We start from the raw sequence: 16,877 nt of genomic DNA, 5'->3' as shown, positions 1-16,877 counted from the left end.
TTTTGGGGGGGGGGGGGAATAGAATAAAAATCATTTGTATACTTTTGTTTAAATAGCATCGCATCATTTGCAGAAAATAAGGTTAATGATATCTGTGCATACAAATACCTGAAGTGAAGTTAAAATAAATGAGTAAAAATCAGGTATCTTCAGTATCATCTTAATTTCAAATCCTTTGAATAATTTGAAGATAAAAAGCTGAGAATCAACTTCCAGTTAAAATAAATTCACTTCCCAAAGACTATGGATTTTCTTTGTTGAGTACTTAAATTTTGATCAGAAATTGAATAGCAAGTTATGAGCAAAACAGAAAAATATATGTAAATTGTCAAATAAACAGAATAACTAAACTCTTAATTATAAAATTGTAAGGCCTTGAAAAACTTTATTATTTTCATTATCCATCAAAATCATAGCAATGTACATCAAACATCAGTGACAAAAAAATTGAAAAAAATGATGCTAGCAAATTTGTAAATGTGTACAAAATCGTATGAGGTATAAAGTCTGTAAATAAGTTTGTTTAAAAGTTACTTTTCTGCCTAATCTCTGTACTTTTAACATCAATTTGGGATTCAGGATCTTCTATCTTGAGAGCCATATTTAGTCATACAGCTCTGCAGTGAGAGTGAAGTATCTCAGAATACAAAAAACAAACAACCAAAAAAAAAAAAACAAAAATACCCCAAAAAAACCAAACAACCAAAAAAAAAAAAAAAACCAACAAAAACAATAAGTGACATTTCATTTTGCTTATATTTGGAGCTAAGTAAGACAGAAAATAAATAAGAAATAGAAATAATGTTCAACACTCCAGATGGCTCTCATGGCTCAAGGGACATGCTTTACAACATGCAGAATCAATTTTGTAAAGATAATTCAAAGAGCACAGAAATTTATTTTTATTTTTTTTCAAAAAAAAAAAAAATCATTGATATGAAGATGATAATTTGATAAACAACATGGAAAATCTAGATGAAACTGATATGCGGTAATCCAAAGTTGGTCCTTCTTCTTGCAACATATGCTGATACTTTCACTGAAAAGTAAAATAATTTTATTTTTTTTTAATGAACACTTGCAAAGATTATCCATGGTAATGTGCTAAGCTATTTGTCATGAACAGGATCTAATTAACATATGCAGATGCAGTGTTCCTATGACAGGCATGATGGCAAATAATTTCTTTTAGCTTCACCAACTATTACTCGTTTTATATTCTTGGTACCAAGCAACAGTTGTTCACAGAATAACCGTAGACTGTGCAATGGAAAATTGCATTTATGATCTAGTGTAAGGCCTTGCTCCTAACAGAAGAAATAATTGATTTGCCACTGAATATACTGCTATATTTTAGTATACTGTGTTGTTTCAGCCTTGGGAATACTTGAGTACAGGTTTTAAATTGTCTCCATTTGAAAAACACAGTGAACTAACTCAGATATTGTCATAAACTGTTTATGCTATGATTTATGTTTTATGCCACTTTTTTTTTTTTTTTTTTTTCTAAGAAAAAAAGCCATACATGAAACTTATTCTCAAATTCCTTTATTAAAACAGAAGGCAGAGCTGCATATTTTTTTTACTGGTTAAAGGACTGTTCTTAGAAAATGTGTTAAAATACATGAAATTATTTGCCATAATTTGATTTAGCAGCCTCCTAGTTTCAGTTCAATGTTAACAGCACACTGATGGTTTAGTTATTGTTAAGTGATGGGTGTGTGCCCAGGGCCTGAAAGAGATGTTCAGTAGCGGAGAGTCATATCCATGATGGATTGGGGCAGAGAGCAGGCCACAGAAAAGGCTGTGCTGGGCTGCATCTGACTCACAGGCCATGGCTTAAACATTCTGGAACTAAGTAATTGCAGAAGGGAAATAATGTTCTCTAGTTACTTATGCTGAATGTCACTTCAGAGAGTGAGGCTGTGTTTTATACTTCCAAACAATGCTCAGTTGAACTGTATAAGCAGTATACTTTAATTTTATTTATTATTACTTTACTTTTCATAATTTTCATGTTTTACAATGCATTTCTAATTTTCTGTTTCTCCAAGACAAGACATCTGATTTATGGAATCACACAAACCATGACCTGAGCACTTAGAAATAGAATTTTTATCAGTTAGGGTTGCATTTTAAATATGCTACTGAAATGCTACTTATTCTGAAAAATTAATTGCTTATAGTCAGACTTGAAAATGCAGTTTAAGGACTTCTGAAGAAATAGAAAGTTTTCTTCTCAGTATAATAGTGGAATGGTTCTCCTCTCCTCCACAGAGAGGAGTCTTAAGAGGTCACCAGACAGGATTCAAAGTAGTTGTAAGGAAGTTGTTGTAAAATCTCATCTGTTTTTAAAGCTGTTTTTCTCTTCATAACAGAGAAGATTTTACTAGATATAGCTATAACAGTTAACAGTTCAAAAAAGTTTTGGAAATAAATAAATATACAGAGATATATTTTTAGCCACACCACTTTTAACTTTATGACATATAATGGTAAATAAAGAATGAAAAATTAAGAATAGAAGTTAATTACAACAACCTAATTAAAATCAATTGACAGAGAATCCAAGGGGTTTAAGTAAAATAGAGAACTTTGTAAAATTGTTATGCTGCATACAGTAAATTTTTTTTCTGATCTTATACTCTCTTGAAGGAACAGTATCATCTCCAACAAATTTTTAGTTCAATTTATGTCAATTTTTTAGATATTCACTACAATATTTTTATTATACATACATATTTAATATCCTAAATTGTAGTTAAGTGCTAACATAAGTTAATATAACATATTAAATACAACTCTGATACCAATATGTGTATTCCAATACTGCAAAAATTCACTTGTGTTTCTGTGAATTTTAGTATCTAAAGAGTGTTTATAGGAGGAAAGGGAACAGACTGTTCAGCAGGGTCTCTTGTGATAAGACAAGGGAAAATTGTTTTAAACTAAAACAGGGGAGATTTAGAATTGAAAAAGTTTTCTAGAAGAAGGGTAGTAAAGCACTGGAGCAGACTGCTCAGAGGTGGTAGATACCCAGTCCTTGGAGATGTTCAAGGTCAGACTGGACCAGGTTCTGAGCAACTTGATCTAGATGCAGGTGTCCCTGTTCACTGTAGAACTAGATGACCTCTAAAAATCCCTTTCAACTAAAACAATTCTGTGATTCCATGAAATGCATTACATTTCCTTCTCTACTGCATTACACTTCATTCTATATTTTTATCTTGCTTTGAGAATCAGTTACTGATTACCTTGGTATTTTTGAACAGTACTTATGTAGTATGTCAGGATGTCTACTGTTTTGGTTCATGTATGTATGGGCATCAGACGGGCATCAAACTGTATTTAGGTTGTGTAACATTTGATGGCACATGTAAGTAAATGAAGGTCATAGAACATTGCAGTTCAAACATTAGTGTCTAGTTAACATTGTTTTTATTTCAGCATAGTGATAAAAGTATCAAATTAATAGAGGAACAGCTGGCCTAAAACAGATCAGATTTTCTCAATGAGAAAATATATGATAATAATGTATTCAAAATGTATCCAAACTGTCCATAATGCAGTCAAATTGGACACCCCGGGAGGGAAAGAAAAAAAAAAAAAAAAAAAAAGGACTATAACCCCATACAAACAAAAAGATTAGTTGAATGAAAACTGAAGACAACAGCAAAACACTACTTAATGGTGACATAGGACCCACTAAGAAACATCATTTTAGAGCCTCAGTAGTTTGAAGCAAATACTGAAAAGCTAAGCACGTGGAAACAGCAGGAACAAGGAATACAACAGAAGTTAAAATATCTGTTCCAGCAAAATGGAATCATCTTTAAATGAGGAAAATAGAAATATGTGTGCAGCAGGGTTTTGAGGAATAACTACTGAAATAGCAAACCTAATGTAACCACAAATATACTTTTTGAAATATGAGAAAAGTAGAGAAATTATTAAAATATCAGTAAAATTTCAAGACTAAAAGTATGTTCAAGGATGATGTAATTGAGGAAAAACTAAGTAAATAGTTATGCTATGCTATGTTATTCTATGCAATACTACATTATCTTGCTAAGGAGATAGGATGGGCTAGTATTTATTATAGCATAATATAATGTATTATCAGGTTATGATATAAGAGAGTTGATGTCTTCTTTGTCAAAGAGTAATATAGTCATTACAGGCAGATTATCTCCTCTTCCTTCCTCACTCTCTTCTACTTCCCTTATGAAAATAGTAAGAGTCTTATTATAAAATAAATAAATAAATGAATTACAATAACTCTTTTTTAGTCTGATACCTCTTTATAGTCTTTGACATTTTGGTTATTAACTGAGAACTATAGCTCTCCTGAGTGGGAATAAGTATATGTTTCTTTCCAGTGTGTTGTAGATTTAAGTAGTGATAGTAAAGAAATCTGAGATGGAAAAGATTAGTGTGATTTTAGTTAATTTAACATTGGTTGTCAGATCTCAAATTTAAAATCAGATTTTGTTAGAACTGTAACTGTAGTTTCTCTTTAAATTGCTGATATGCACAAACAAGATATTGCGCAATAACAAACTCTGAGCCAGTTTCCAACCTAAGGAATTACAGGTTTTCATTTTAATAATATTCTTAGATAAATAAATAATAATAATAAAGCTATCATTGTGACTGTCATTCAGTGGTAGTACTAGTGTACTCTTTCAGGTAAAGAAATACTCTAGAGATTTGCTAATTGGGAATATAGAGTGAGAAACTGCAATTTTATTTATTTATTTATTTATTTATTTATTTTGTAAAAGAATAATAGAGTCATTACAGGCAGATTATCTCCTCTCCACATCCTTTTCTACGTCCTTTATGAAATAGTGAGCCTTATTATCAAAACAAGATTCAGGAGATTATATCACTTACCATCTCTGTAGCAATAGGCAACATTTTGATTTTGTGCATTCAGGAAATTAATGAGCTTTTTGGAAAGCACAAATAATTTTAACTGTTTTACTCACCGTTGTTTCTTTCTTCTTCTTAATAAAAATATGTTTTAAATATGTCCTTCTCTACTAACGTTGTATAATAAACTGTATTCTCAATGAGAGACCTCTGCTGATTTTTCTACCAAAATTTTCGCTATTTGACTCAGAAATCACACTTTTCATAACAAATATGAATGATTCTTCATTAAATTAAATTCTTAATTAAATAAAATTTAAATATTAATAGAATGCACAGATGAGTAAATGAATAATACAAAAGGTATAATCATTCCAAAAAAGAAATTTTTAAAGAGATTGTTTTCCTCCAGATGTTCCCCAAACATTATGTCAAAGATTTGCTACAGATAATTGACTTGAAAAGCATTTTAATTTTTTTATTATCTAATTTTAGAATTTAGTTATTTGATGTACAAATGGGATTGAATACTAATGATCAAGATGGGAAATCTTCCAGAAAGATAGACTATAGTTGGTTCTGATGTGGTTTAGAGCATCTGGGTAAGAAGAAAGGCAAAAGCAAATAAAGTGGATGTTGTTGGAGCCTCCTATATAGGCCGGAATGATGGTAGTGATGAATTATTCATTAGGGAACTAAGAGATATCTCTAGGTCAACATTGAAGTTGGTCTAGAGATAGCTGAACATAAGTTAAAGCCCCAGCTTATGAGGGGCTTCAGCTTGCCAGGCATTAATAGGCACTACTACACAACTGGTAGGTAATACATAATATGGTGGTGAACAAGTGCCTGTTTGGTCAGGCTCAAAAGGTTCTGGTAAATGGGTTACATCAGGCTGGTGGTCAGTCACTAGTAGGGGTCCTATAGGGGTCCATTTCAGGGTCAGTTCTCTTTAATACTTTCATCAGTGACAGGACTTGAAGATATCCTATGTACGTTTGTGGGCGATGCTAATTAGGGAGTATCTGACAAGTCTCTGAAGGCAATTGGACTTTCAGAGAGACCTTGACAGATTACAGGTCAGGTCAATCATCCACTGCATGAGGTTGAAATATAATAAGGGCCAGATTCTGCATCTGGGATAAGGTAACTCTGGATTTATGTAGAGACTGGAAGACAAGAGTCTGGAGGGCATCCCTGCAAGAAATGGTCTGTGGGTTATGACTAATAGCAAATTCAGCATGAGTCAGCAATATGCCCCGGCAGTCAACAGTGCCAATCGTACCCTGAGTTATATCAGGTACATTATTTCTAGCTGGTAAAGAAAAAGGATTGTCCCACTCTGCTCTGTGCTGGTGCAGCCTAACCTCATGCACTATGTCCAGTTTTAGGCATCAAAATATAGGAACATAAAACTTAGAGTTCAAAGAAGAGCTATGAAGATGGTAAATGGTATAGAGGGAAAGATGTATGAGGAGCTGTGAAAATCTCTCCATTTGTTCAATCTAGAGAAGAGGAGGCTGAGGGAAGACCTCATGGGAGAATGCAGCTCCTCACAGTGTGCTGACACGCAGCACTGATTTCTGCTATCTGATGTCAGAGACAGGACCCAAGGGAATGGCTTGGAGCTGTGTCAGGACAAGGTCAAGTTGGGTGCTAGGAAAAGGCTCTTCAGTGGGAGGTTGGTCAGACAATGGAATAGGCTCTACAGGGATAGTCAGGGCACCAACTCTGTCAGATTTCAAGAAACATCAGGATAAATTTATAAGAAACATGATTTAAAAATTGTGAGTGATCCTGTGTAGAGCCAATAGTTGGACTTGATGACCCTTGAGGATCTCTCCCAGTTCAGGGTATTCTATGGTCTTCTGATGTTTCATCAGAGAATAATCTAATGTAGAAGTAGATATATTTTGTGTTAATTCTGCTGAGTTTTCTACTTAAAAGGAAACTGATATTCAGTATTTCTTGGTGTATTTTGTGTTATATGTAGTTAGATTCTGTTGCGTTATGACTCAGTTAGAATTTTTACTGCAAGAATAACTTTGCAGTTAAAAACTGCCCTCTGAATTATTATTAGACATTGATTTTCAGATTTGAACTCTGTAGCTAAGTAAGAATTTAAATAAATCACCACATACTAAAAATAATGCAAAGGCAACAAGACTTACATAGATGAAATAAGCATGATTGAGAGTCGGTGGAATCACTATATCCAAGAAAACTACTCAACAGTAGATATTTTCCAGAGGCAAATTTATATTAAATTAATGTTTTCAATACACTGTAGCTATGTTTTTATCTCCGGATATATTATGAATATTAATGTTCAGTGAGTCTTTTATTCCTGAACCTTCTGTCATTTTAACAAAAAATGTTTCTGCAAAGGTTGAGAAGATAAATATAGTCATTGAACTGTGTAGGTTTACTAAAAAATTCAAAAATTCTTCGTCCTTTTGATAAAGTCAGAAAAGTGATGGAGGACAGTCTTGTTATAAGGACAGAATTAGATATAACCTAATGATTTACATAATTAAGTATTTTACTAGACAGCTGAATGCTTTCATCTTAAGTCAGTTGTCCTTTACACAGGATTACACTGATTTTGAAACCCAGGAACTGAATTCTTTGAACTATGTACAGGAATTTTAGCAGCAGTTAGAACACTGTGGGAGAGATCATACCTAAGGGAAGTAGTAAATTCAAAAAGAGTAATGCGGAATGTACTCTGCAAGTATTTTCTTGCTTCAAATTGACCTTTGCATATGTCAAAGTGACCAATAGTTCATCTCTAAGTCCCATCTGCACTAAGTTCCCACTTCTGCAGCATAGGTTGCATATAACTCTGTTGAGAGTCTGGAGCCTAAAAGAAACCTAATGGAAACCCTGCTTTTCAGCCTTTTCCTCTTATGAGACCACATATGTGTGCTCCGGTGGCGCAAGTGGTAGGAATGCCGCATTGCAACACCAGGGCCCAGGGTTCGAATCCCCCCTGTGGTGCAAGTGGTAGAAGTGCCGCTCTGCAGCACAGAGGCTTGAATCCCGGGAGTTGGACTCGATCTCTAAGGTCCCTTCCAACCCACACGAGACTATTACTATTACTATTACTATTACTATTACTATTACTATTACTATTACTATTACTATTACTATTACTATTACTATTANTACTATTACTATTACTATTACTATTACTATTACTATTACTATTACTATTACTATTACTATTACTATTACTATTACTATTACTATTAATGTGCCTGTTGTGTAATCAGAAGAGACATAATACAAAACTGAATAACAAGAGAATTTAATCATGAAGCAATAAGGGGAAGATCATTTACAAGTATAAAGGGAAGACCACTGCCAAGGGTATCCAGGTAGTTATAGAAATATTTTGTCAGAATTATGGTATTTTTGTGCATATTTATGAGCAAAGAAGTTATGAATGATTGTACTAGTTATTTCCATAAAAGAATAAGTGAACCTCTGAAGAAAATAATTGTTCAGCCTGTGAGGGATGCTCTGAAAATACTGCCTTCTATTTTATTATGTTGGCCCACAGTGTCCGAGATGGATGTTAGTGATATGACAGTAGAGGGTGAACCTTCCTACCAATATTATATTACATTTTGTTGCCATGTGACAGATGACAGCAGAGGGGCTCTCTGTCAAAATGGCATCTGACTTGGAAGTGTGTATGAAACAAAGGTGTGAAATTGAATTTCTATCTGTGGAAACAAAATGTACCTATTGAAATACATCTATGCTTATTGAAGATATAGCATGCTCTGGATCATCATGCATATCTATGAAATGAAGAGCATCTTAGCCACACTATGGAATGAAGAGCATCTCAGCTCACTTGCTTGAATTGGTGAATCGTGGCCAGAGAACTATGCACCGAGCTGTGTATTGTATCAGTACATTGGAAACAATGATGGAAACACTAGAATATCGCAGAGAGAGGCACATAAATGCTCACACAGAACATTATATACAAGTTTATGAAGACCTGTTGAACCAATACAAGCCTGAAGATTACAGTTTCCCAAATCAAGAATGCAAGAATGCTTAGTTTATGGTGATGACTATGTTGAAGACTAGTGTTTTATAACTGAGAATTTTCTATCAAATAGTATTATTATGCTCTTTTAGTCTGTTGTCATTTGTTGGAAACAGGAGACATTTTGAAGTGACCTACATACTTGCCAAGCTGATGTTCCTGGACAGCCCAGCTCAGTTTCTTCCATAACAAAAACATATGCCATTTGTAACTCTACTGTTCACTTGACACATATTTAATCTTATGTTCATTAAACATCAGTAATCATTTACCTCTTATAAGAACTTCTCAGAGATCACTGTTTACAAAATCGAATCAGTTCCAAATAAATATTTTAATACCAATTATAAGAAATAAATTGAACTTTCTTCAACTTTAACATTAGAAGTCACTTTAATCAGTGTTTAGTATTAATAAGAACATAGAGAATTTTGAAGGCTATATATGTAATATATCGCACATAATTACAAAAATTATAAAATATATTTCATAATTATATTTATATATTATAAAAATTATAAAATATATTATACATTATATATATATATATAACTTGATAAAAGATCTGATATTAATCTTTTACAATCCTATGTGGAGTTGCCAAGGAAATTGTTTTGTGTTTTAATATTTATTTTTTATAGTAGTAGTAAATTACTACCTTTCCGATTCTGTGAAAAATTATGGTTAAATCAATACATTGTTGAGAAATAATTTCATTTGAGAAAATCAATAATATTTTAAAAGTGTACTAACATTATTTATTTGTTTGACACAAATTTAGTTTGTGGGTATTTTTTCCTATATTTATAAAGTATGATGTCCAAGTGGCATCACTTTGGTTCTGCAGTATGTTTTCTGTATTATCATAGAACATCTCAGTATCATGTTATTTATTAAAGATAGAACTCAAGTCACTCTTAATTTTAGACACACAAATATTGACTTCAACAATTTTGTGCATGTGTGTGTAAAATACAATATGTTGAAGTTGATAAAAGTGTGTTAAAGTTGCAATACATCTAATTTTTATACATTAGAAAATATTGCAATTGAAATATATTTATGGGGGAAAAAGTGTTTTTCAAAAGGGTTTTGCTTTTTTTTTTTTCTTATTTATTTATTTATACAATTACTTCTCTAAAATCACAAATACTATCTTTTGCTGCATAAAGTGAAGGAATGGAGAAGAATAGGAGTATAAAGAACATGGATTGTATAAGTAACAGTCTTCTTAATGCTGAGAATGGAATATATATCTATTAACTAAACTTTGAGTATACTTGCTGTGTGCTATTCAAATTTTATTAAAAATTTGGAATGAAACTAGATTAAACTTAAAGACTGGATGTTGTGTTGAGAGACATGGTTTAGTGGGAGCTAGTATTAATAAGTGAACGGTTGGATTGGATGATCTTTTAGGTCTTTCCAACCTTGGTAATTCTATGATTCTATGATTCTATGAAATTCTTTCCCTTTTGGTATCATATATCTTTATATGTCATTTTCTAAGTAACTGAGATATAAATAAGTGACATGTCATGTTCATCAGTCATGACATTCCTGTTCGAGTTGTTTTATATATCAATTTGAATCATGAGCATTATTGGCAGGTGTAAACATTTACTAGTATGCTAAAAGGATGAATAACCCGTGCCTAGAGAATAAAGCATCATATAAATGGGAGTATAAAGCATCATATAAAGGGATGGTAGTTTTGTACAACACAAATAGCATGCTCCGAATAAAATAAATACTACCAAACAAACAAACAAAAAAACATCATGATTTTATTAAGATGGTTGATATGTAAGAAAGTTGAGTGTACTCATTGTTTCACATGATATATAATGTAATCTAACATTGAAAAATAATAAAATTTGCTTATTATATTATTAAAAACTATTTCTCTGCAATTTCTAGCACCTTGTGGAAGTCGGTCAACAGGCTCTGAAGGGACTGTGTTATCACCAAACTACCCCAAGAATTACAGTGTTGGTCACAACTGTGTTTACTCTATCACTGTTCCTAAGGAATTTGGTAAGTAGATATAATCTTATTGATTTTTTTTTTAATTATTTTTTTTCTTCACTTGATTATTTTCAACAATTTTGGATAAATTGTGTGATTTGAAAAAGGTATATCTCTGTTTATATTTTTTATCTGATATTTTCATAGTGCACTGATTTCTCAATATCCTTGTACTTACTTACAATTAAATTTAGAAAGTCCACATGAGGTGAAGAAGGAATATTTGTATGATAATATTCATAGTGCTGGGCTTCTCTGAATCACAAGTCAATGGCATAGTCTTTCATAAGAACCAACTTAGAACAGCATGTCTATTCCTTTTTTTCATACATTTCCATGTCCTCCATCAAAATTTAACTCCTATCCCTAATATTGTTTTGGTGATGAGTCTTTTAAAGATACCTTCTGTTCTTCAAAAACAACAACCTTTTTTACAATACTGTTTAATCTCTCGTTATGAATTATTTTGTCTCACTTTATTATTAGGAAGTGCTTTCGATGACTACTGATAGCTTATCATTTGGACTCCTTGGTAACCAATATGCAGCATAATTGTGACATAATTAAGCTTCATGTTTATGCTTCAATGTGTAAGACTTTATTCTGACCTACAGTTTCTCTTTCAGCTCACCAAATAATAAATGCTTGTGGATGGAAATGAATATTTATAAATCTTCTTTCATGTTGACTTTGCAAACATTTTATCAAAATGTTTGAACTGTTGTGTATTCCATCTGCTGTACTTGTGATTACTGGACTGCTTTAATATTCAATTAATTTATTCTTAGTTTTAGGATGGAGGTGCATAGGCTGCTACAAAATAAACAAGTTTTTAAAAGGAATGTCTCCCAAGCTGCAAGGATCTCTGTTCCTCTACAGCATTCAAAAGATATATATATTTAGTTACACTGTTCTTATCAGTTTTGATCAAGACAATCAGACATATACTTTTGACCTAAGTTATCTGTTTTAGACAAACTGGAGTGATTTTATCTTCTGTTTTCCGGCAAAACTAATACTTATTAGATCTTTAATGACACACATGACAACACATAAAGATTTACAATTACTGAAATGAAGGATTTGGTTGAAATGTGAATGCATTGTACTTTATATCTTCAACATTCTGGATAGAAATGTAGATTTTTGAATTCTACAAGCAAAGGATAAGTAACTGTAATTGAAGACACATTTCCCAAAGTGACAGATGGAAATGGAGGTAGGGGGAGGGAAGGATTGGGGCAGGGAATGAACCTGCACAATTTCTTAAAGTCTTGCATAGACTTCTGCATACTTAATTGGGAGAATTTGCAAATATTCACTTTCCACAGTAAGCATGTTAGGAACAGTATTAGGAAATTCTATTATTTTGGGTCTTGATGAAAAAAGCAGATTACGTTCATAGCTTGCATTGCTTTGACATGGAATAATTTATTAAATTATTGGTACTGTGTTTCAGTTTTCTGATTCATTCTGTCAGTTTTCTGAAGTCTCTAAGAAACATCATGCAGTACTACGTTTGTGTATTTGTTATTAAGAATAGGAAAAAAGTATTTGCTGATTGACTAAAATCAGCAGCTGATAGACAATCTTTTTTTTCTTGGCATTCTTTAACTGTTGCCCTGTTTTCATTTCTCTTTTGAACAGAATTCTCTCACTGCAGAATTTTCAGCTGATCTCATACTAGTATCTAAAAGTATGAACAATGTTTAGTAGATTCTAAAAACTGAGCTTTGTGAGCTCTGCATTAAAAATATATGGTAGTCCTTTTCTGCAGTTTTCTCCAGATAACTAACTAAAGTTCATTTATAAGTACTGCTGTTGGCAATGTTATCTATGATACAGCTTAGAAATTCTAGCCAGATCTGAGATGGTATTGTGTAAAGTGTGTCAAGCAGACAGAGAAGTGTTTTTTACCCTAAGGACAATAAACCAAATTACAGTAATACACAATTGATTTTATTATTATTATTTACAATTTAGTGTCAATATAGACACATATTAAACTAAAAAATACTTGCAGCACTGAAGCACTGCAGACTTTACTCTGCACAGACGCCACCTGTTGGGACATCGAGTTCTGGGGCCCTCAAAATAAGAACATCACTCACCACTCTCAGTAAAAAAAAATAAAAAATAAATAAAAAAATTTCCCCCTGACATCTAATCCCCTCCATTACTTTAAAACCATTTCCCCTTTTCCTGTTGCTACCTACCCATGTAAAAAGTTGATTTTCCTCATATTTATAAAATTCCTTTAAATACTGGAAGGCTGCAATGAGGTCTCCCTGAAGCATTCTCTTTTCCAGGCTGCACAAACCCAGTTCTTTCAGACTGTCTTCACATCTGAGTTGCTCCAGCCCTTTGACAATCGTCATGGACTTTCTCTGGACTCTCTCCAAAAGCCTCACTTGTTTCATGTGTTGGAGGCCCCAGACTCGGATGCAGTACTCCTGCTGGGGTCTCACATGGGCAGAGTAGAGAGGGACAGTCACCTCCTTTGCCCTGCTGACCACCCCTCTTCTGATGATACCCAGGATACCATTGGCCTTCCAGGCTGCAAGCATTCACTTCAGGCTCATCTTAAGAATTTCATCAGCCAGGACCCCAAAGTCCTTCTCAGCAGGGCTACTCTCAATGATTTCTCCTCTCAGGTTATATACATATCTGGGGTTACCTTGATCCAAGTGCAAAACTTTGCACTTTGCTAAGTTGACCCTCATTAGGTTCACAAGGGCCCATCTTTTGAGTTTATCAAGGTCCCTCTGGATATCTTCCCCTCCTTCTCTGTATCAAATGTACCAGTCAGCTTGGTATCATCGGTAAACTTGCTATGGGTGCACAATCTCATCATCTGTATCACTGATAAAGATTTTAAAGAGTATCAGTCTCAAGAGGGACCCCTTGGGGACAGCACTTGTTATCAGCCTCCACCTGGATGTAGAATCATTGATCACGAGCTGCTGCCTATGACCAATTATTTAACCGCTGAATAGCCTACCTTTCAAATCCATAACTCTTCTTGTGAAAAGTCTTGCAGAAGTCCAGGTAGATGACAACATTTGCTTTCCTTTTGTCCACCAATGCCACCACTTCACTATAGAATGCCACCAGTTTGACCAGACTTTTTTTTTAAAATTAGCCAACCAGAACAGGTGAGGAATAACGAAGTGTCCACTCCCTGATATAGGAGTTTCACTGGGAGGCAGTAAAGGATGGAGAAACGTGGCTAGAAGGAGTCATTCTGCAATCCAAGTTTCCACCTTCAAGCTGTATTTCAGGGGAAAAAGCTGATTTGGATGAGATGAGGATTAAGTAAGTGGAAAAAGATCATTTTGAAAAAGCCCTCCATTTATAAACCTTATCAGGCCTAGGCCCTGCTCAAATGGTTCTAATCAATATCTGTCATCTTTTTGCTTCATTATATTCCTCTGGATATAAATAATTCCTCTCACAAGTAACTTTATCTGAATTGACTTAGATATTTCTGTTCACTACTCTGTAAACAATCTTCAAAGATTCAGAATTTCTCTCAGTGATCTTGCAATTTCCTTTGCATCTAAAGGAAATAAGGGTATGCAGTCCTCATTAAACTTGGCTTACTGTTTCTGCCATTTGCAGTCTTGACTTGTAGAAGTGATTATCCTCTAGTTTTACAACCAAATCTTTGAACAGTGTTTATTTTTCAGAAGAAAGTATGTTGCTTTCCTGGCTTTTTCCTTTTTGTATCCAATTATTCATTTGTAGTCATTTAAAAATAGTTATTCTATTGAAGTTTGCATCTATTCTACTAGCATAAGTAAATTTTAGGAAAATGTGATTAAAGCCTCCAAGGAAAAATTTTGGAAGCCAGACACTTGCGTAAATTTTGTAGCAAAATAATAATAATAATAGCATAGTTGACTCACATCTGGTTATTGCTGTTGCTTTGTGTTACCAACTTCCTTGATAACGAGTTAGAAAAAGTAAATAAAAATAAATTGTTTAATTTCAGCAACTAAAATTAAACAAAACGTCAGAATGCACTTCTAAGACTTAAAATGTACTAAATATGAAGATATATAACATAGAAAGAAATTAAATACAATATATATATATTAAAAATACTAATGCGTACATTAAATTAAACAAGAACATTCTGACAGGGCTGTATAGGCATCAGTTTCTGCTGATATCTGCAGCCTGGCTGCAGATTACATTAAAATTTCTTCCAACTTGAATAACTTCACTATGCAACTTGAAACTGTTCCCCTCCTAGAATTGCCCTCTAAAAGGGCACAATGAGGTCTCCCCAGAGCCTTCTCTTCTCAGAATCACAGAATCACTGAATCACCAAGGTTCGAAAAGACCTACAAGATCATCCAGTCCAACTATTCACCAATCACCAGTAATTCTCAGTAAACCATGTCCTTCAACAAAATGTCCGAATGTTCCTTGAACATCTCCAGGGTGCTCCAATCACAGTTCCCTCAACTCTAGAAGCACCTCATAGAAGAGGTGCTCTAGCCCTCTGATCATCTTCATGGCCCTCCGATGGACCTGCTCTAAGAATTCCAGGTCCTTCTGTTCTGGGGACCCCAGACCTGGGCACAGTACTCCAGATGGAGCCTCAGAAGAGCTGAGTGGAGGGAGACAATCACCTCCCTCTCCTTTCTGGCCACAATTATCTCCCTGTTCATGTTTACTTTGCTATTTCAGCACAAATAAGAAATATCAAATAAAATTATATCTCCTGCTGGCCACAGCAGAATTCAGATTGTTTTAAAATCATTTATTTATTTATTTATTTGAATTTCTATGAACAGCAGTGTATTTGTAGTTCCCTTAAGATGAAAACTTTCATTAGTGAAAAAAAATCACCTTTGCTATGCAGCACTTTACTATATGACTTTTTAGTGGGATTTTATGGCTAATCAAAGGATGTGACATTTTAGATTAGATTACATGCTTTTTTATTGGTTAGTTTTTAGCTCATTAAAAAAAAAAAAAAGTATTGTTGTAACGTAAGAGTATTGAAGAGGAAGAACAAGAAATCATTCTAAGAAAACAATAGTTAAGAAATTTTTAGGTAGAATAACTGTCTGCATATGTATATCAGTCAGGTAAAGCACATAATTTCTCGGTATGGCTGTGTACAACTCTGTAAAACAGAATGAAAACATTTACTTCAAAGAAGTTCTGTGAAAATTAATCAAGTTAATACTCTAAATACAAAGAAGTACTAAAAAAGATGTACTGAAAATCTAAAGTGAGATGTGTCCCGTGTTTTATGGTATACCAATGAAGCATGTGAAACCCATTGCTTATTTCCTTTCATAATCTTGCAAATTTGCTTTCAGCTTCTGCCATTTTCTTGTAAACAGCATACCACTGATTTGTTACCCATGATGTACCTATAATTTCATATGTGGTTTGCTGTCCAATGAAAACAAAGATTATATATATATACATATATATATATGAAGGTGTACACTCAGTCACTTCTTTGTTATTTGGCAATACAAATTTCTTTTTTGAGATAGAAAAAACGGATTTTTGAAAATGAAAATGATTATATGGATACATTTTTAAAAACTTCAATTTTCTGTTATTAAATTCAATTTGCTCCCTTATGGACTACTGGAGAAGTGAATGTATCTTTCTTTCACCCCTGCTATTCTTCTCAGAATAGTTTGAAGCTATTGAAGTATAGAGACATGAAAGAATTGAGGAGAAAAGGCTGAAAGTAGACTTCTAAAAAGTAGTATTTCCTTTGGGCTGTGGAATGGAAAATATAATTTAAAACATACAGTAAGGAACAGTTTGTATTTCTTTACAAAGTTACGTGGTTCTAAGTAACAGTTCTGAAAATCTATATAATTGTGTGTTCTTCCATTACTGAAAGTTAATTTCTTCTTGAGAGAAAAAT

General features: G+C 33.3%; 1 protein-coding gene across 6 annotated transcripts in view; it reads left to right on the top strand.

The window, feature by feature from the left end:
• Positions 1 to 16,877, top strand: part of CSMD3 (CUB and Sushi multiple domains 3) — a 467,721-nt gene that overhangs the window by 336,504 nt on the left and 114,340 nt on the right. For all 6 annotated transcript variants that reach the window (XM_032442883.1, XM_032442886.1, XM_015856173.2 and 3 more), the window contains one exon: positions 10,862 to 10,978. In XM_032442883.1, coding sequence (XP_032298774.1) covers positions 10,862 to 10,978 — 117 coding nt within the window. The remainder of the gene's footprint in view (positions 1 to 10,861; positions 10,979 to 16,877) is intronic.

Source organism: Coturnix japonica, chromosome 2 (assembly GCF_001577835.2).
Source record: "Coturnix japonica isolate 7356 chromosome 2, Coturnix japonica 2.1, whole genome shotgun sequence".
In the NCBI taxonomy this organism is placed as follows: Eukaryota; Metazoa; Chordata; class Aves; order Galliformes; family Phasianidae; genus Coturnix; species Coturnix japonica.
The sequence above is the reverse complement of the archived record's forward strand: the minus strand, read 5'-3'. Positions and strand labels throughout refer to the sequence as shown.